Source organism: Triticum urartu, chromosome 1A (assembly GCF_056163025.1).
Source record: "Triticum urartu cultivar PI428250 chromosome 1A, HENAU_Tu73, whole genome shotgun sequence".
Classification (NCBI taxonomy): Eukaryota; Viridiplantae; Streptophyta; class Magnoliopsida; order Poales; family Poaceae; genus Triticum; species Triticum urartu.
The window spans coordinates 496,349,303-496,353,905 of NC_141873.1; the positions used below are offsets into that span (position 1 = coordinate 496,349,303).

A 4,603-nucleotide genomic window follows, 5' to 3' on the forward strand; every position below is an offset into this window, starting at 1 on the left:
TATATGTATAAGAATTGTGCAGCAAAGAAACCAAATTGATCTCAGAATAATTCATGGATAAATCTGATCATAAAGTGACAATTCATCACACTGCAACAAACACACCAACAAATCACATTATATGGATCACAATCATGTAAGGAAGCTAATGTAATCTTTGTATTGAGAAGCAAGGGAGAGAAAACCATCTAGCTGCTGCTATGGATTCATCAACTACACAACCTCCCGTTTCAATCAATCAACACTTGCAATACTTGAGCATGAGACTTCATCTTTGCACTTAAATAGAAAAGGAGAAAAATAATGGAGATTTATAGAAGTCAAAAAGTGGAAGAAAATCTTACATCAATGTGGCCGATCATTGGGCAATGGAGAGGCCTTATAGGCGATGTTAATGCAAGGAGTAGAGACTGCCATGCAACAGATGCACTAGAGCTATGAGTGTATGAAAGCTCTAGGGTGTGGATCCAACTTTTCTTGTTCTTGAACACCTAGAGTGTTTGAGAATGCTCATCATTGGAGTCCACAAGCTAAGTTCTATAATGTGAAAAATCTCCAACTAATATGTAGACATGAAGCATATGAAAACTCTCTATATGAAATGCAATAGTGCTACCTTGAAGCACTTATGTATGCAAATAGGACAATAGTGTTACCACGCCCCCCTCTCTCACTATCTATATTTTCTCTCCATTTCTTATTTAGCCTTTGTGGCTCTTTTTTTGTTAGCCTCCATGACTCTTTTATACTTCACAAGGTAGGGGAAATATCCTGTAATGATGAACAATGCACTTTACTTTATTCACAACTCAAGTTAACAAGATAATCATGAATCTAATGAATTCCTCTAGGAGGAACTAGGATGCGCAGTGATCTAGCTAGCATATACATCAAAACACAGATGAACCATAGAAATATCCTGCTTGCTATCTTATGATCATGCAAAGCAATATGACAATGACAATAAACATCTCTAGTCATGTAATGCAAATGACGATTGAAGTTGCATGACAATATATCTCGGAATGGCTATAGAAATACCATGATAGGTAGGTATGGTGTCTGTTTTGAGGAAGATGAGTATTTTATGTGTAGGAGAACAAGAGGAGGATCTCCCACAAGTTTTGGATGTATTGACTAAGGATGCAACAAGTCTCGAGGTGAGAGTGGGCAATGCGCGATACTGAAGAGACTAGCAAATATGGATAGGGTGAAGTGCATGCAAGATCGCAAACTCGCATCAGTCATAAAGAACTCAAATATGCTTACTATAAGCATCTCATAAACTACTTTACAAAAATCATGTAACCAATGCAACTCCTAGGGGTAAGTATTTGGCATAGTTGAAGCCCGTTGCACATCCTCGACCCGTTCTACCTGAGCGGTTTATTTACAATGCCTCTCAACTTGGACCTCACCGCAATACCATCGGCCACACTTTTATGTAATGAGAGATACACCATTACTCATATGATATATACGCCATTTCCTCATTAATTCACTCAAGGTTTTTACCTACACATTCATCTATTACTCTCATTTTTTCTCAAAACTATTGCAAAGAATCCTATATTTAAATCAGTGGCTCTGGATTAATTCATGCAATTTTAATTATACCATCAAAGCATACATATCATTTTAATCACCAACATATTAACCTCGGCGTACGGCTCCCGGGAGGACATCGATGACGTATGCGCCATATGCCTCGCCATATTAAGCCACAAATGCAAGAAGGCAAAAAAACGATGCAGGGCACCAAACACTTCCTTATAGATCAAGGCCTTCAACATGGAATTTCACTTCAATCTAGATTGAGGCTAGGGTAGCATTGTTCCACGCAACGCCGCCACCGCCATCTGAACGGAGCGACCGCGAAACCAACACCTAACCCAAACATGCAAAACTGGGTTCCCCCACATCCCGCTGCCGAAGCAGCGGACAAAGGGAGGCGGAGGTCTGGACAGAGGAGGGATCTTTTTTTTTCCGAGCGAATACAGAGGAGGGATCTGGGAGGTATTTTAGGGTGAAATGTGTAACTTTTGAAGAAAATCAGAGCTACCAAGGATCATTGGTGCACTTCGTTGCGTCAACAAATCAGTGAAGAATAGACTGAAAAATAAAAACCACTCAGTGATGAATGATACCAAAATCTGGCTCCTCGCTGTCGACCGGTGGGGAGAGTAGGTCCAGCCCATCGAACGTGACACGCGCGCACCAAAAAATAAGCGCGAAGTAACAAGATTCCATCTTAGCCACTGACACGAGATTTGGATTTAAGTAGCCGGTAGAGGCTCCAGATCGGAAAGCACAAAGACAAAAGAGCTCTTGTTTCAAAATTTAGGCCACAGTAGCTAGAGCAGGGCAGGGCAGGGCACATCCCCGTGCGAAGCTAAGCATGTGCAGCCAGGCTGAGACGACGATGCCGTGCCCGCCGCCGTCGCAGGGGCGGCTCATCACCGTGCTGAGCATCGACGGCGGCGGCATCCGCGGCCTCATCCCCTCCACCATCCTCGCCTTTCTCGAGTCCAAGCTCCAGGTACGTCCACCCGTCTGCAGCTCCACTGTCAAGCCGCAGCATCTTCGTCATCCTAGATCGATTGATTGAGTGTGACATGCGCTGTGTCTGACAGGAGCTGGACGGGCCGGACGCGCGCATCGCGGACTACTTCGACGTGATCGCCGGGACGAGCACGGGCGCGCTGGTCACGTCGATGCTGGCGGCCCCCGGCGAGAACAAGCGGCCTCTCTTCGCCGCCAAGGACATCAACCAGTTCTACCTCGACAACGGCCCCAAGATCTTCCCGCAGAGGAGGTACGTACGCACTTTTCCTCCCGGCGGACCACGCGCCAAAATTTGGCCGGCGGCGATGTTGATGCCGGCTTTGCTTCGGCTTCGCGTGCAGGTGGGGGTTCCTGACCCCGGTGGCGAACCTGCTCGGCGCGGTGATGGGTCCCAAGTACGACGGCAAGTTCCTGCACGACAAGATCAAGAACCTCACCAACGACGTGACCGTCGCCGACACCGTCACCAACATCGTCGTGCCGACGTTCGACATCAAGTACCTGCAGCCGGTCATCTTCAACACGTACGAGGCCAAGGTGAACCCGCTCAAGAACGCGCACCTCTCCGACATCTGCATCAGCACGTCGGCGGCGCCCACCTACTTTCCGGCGCACCACTTCACGACCCACGACCCCCTGGGCAAGCTGCCAGACCGTGAGTACCACCTCGTCGACGGTGGCGTGGCCGCCAACAACCCCACCATGGTCGCCATGTCCATGATCACCCAGGAGGTGATGCGCCGGAACCCGGACTTCACGCACGGCAAGCCCGCCGAGTACAGCAACTACCTCATCATCTCCATCGGCACCGGGACGGCCAAGCAGGCTGAGAAGTACACCGCGCCCGACTGCGCCAAGTGGGGCGTCCTCCGCTGGCTCAAAGACGGCCGCTTCACCCCGCTCCTCGACATCTTCTCCCATGCAAGCGCCGACATGGTCGACATCCACGCTGCCGTGCTGTTCCAGTCACTACGGGTCGAGAAGAACTACCTACGCATCCAGGACGACTCACTCACGGGGCACACGTCCTCGGTGGACATCTCCACCAAGGAGAACATGGAGGCGCTCATCGGGATCGGCAACAAGCTGCTCAAGATGAGCGTGGCCCGGGTGAACATCGACACGGGGATGTACGAGCCCGTCGACGACGAGGGCACCAACGAGGAAGCGCTCGCTCGTTTTGCCAAGAAGCTCTCCAACGAGCGCAAGCTGCGGCAAGCCAACCTCAACTCCCAATAGAGAAGAGGAAGATTCGAGAGAGAGCACACACAATATATATTGTAAATTTGTAATGCAATGCTATGTAATGTGGGCGAGTAATTATTTTTTGAAATGAAAGGTTTTATCAATTCTTGGTTATGCATATGAGTATCTATGTGAAAGAACCATAAAAGAGTTGTCTTCCGGTCTTTGCATTCAAGACTACCACAAGCAAACACACAGGAAAATAGGAACATAATTGGTATAAATTAACCTGCCAGAGATAAAAAGAAAACACTCTTCCAATGACACTGATGGCCCATTATATCAATATGGTGTAACTGAGTGCTGAAGCTATCTGATGTAATTCAATTATAAAAGAGTGAATTCCATTTTTTACCTTGTAGTTGTACATTTGTGACACATATTACCCTATTTAGCGGAACTTTTATCGAAATGTCAGATTTTGGAGACTTTTAACACGGTTTTATCTCAGTTTTACATTTTGTTTGTTTATGGTCGATAGGATCGGCATGTTGCGTCATTGATTCGTAAAAAAAACTGTAAGGATCGGAGGGCATCATTGGCGATCTTGTCCAAGCTTCTCTTGTCTATCTGTTCCACTCCTTGTGGCCGTCCACATGTTTTTGGATACAGGGCGTCACCTCACACCTTACCTGATGGACACGCATCAAAAAACAAGGGTCCAAAGATTTCAAAAGGGGTATTCTAGACGAATTTTCACTCGAAGGGGTAATTAGTGTCACAAATGTATAAATATGGGGTAAAAAGTGGAATTCACTCATTATAAAATTTTGGTTGCCGTAATACGGATATG

The 4,603-nt window shown here is 47.0% G+C and overlaps 1 protein-coding gene across 1 annotated transcript; it reads left to right on the forward strand.

Moving 5' to 3' along the window:
* Positions 1–2,309: 2,309 nt before the first annotated feature.
* Positions 2,310–3,917, forward strand: LOC125536447 (patatin-like protein 1). The gene is made up of 3 exons (XM_048699678.2): positions 2,310–2,539; positions 2,634–2,815; positions 2,907–3,917. Exons 1-3 carry the CDS (start codon positions 2,399–2,401, stop codon positions 3,802–3,804), a joined length of 1,221 nt encoding a protein of 406 aa, XP_048555635.1. The 5' UTR covers positions 2,310–2,398; the 3' UTR covers positions 3,805–3,917.
* The last annotated feature ends 686 nt before the right edge of the window (positions 3,918–4,603 follow it).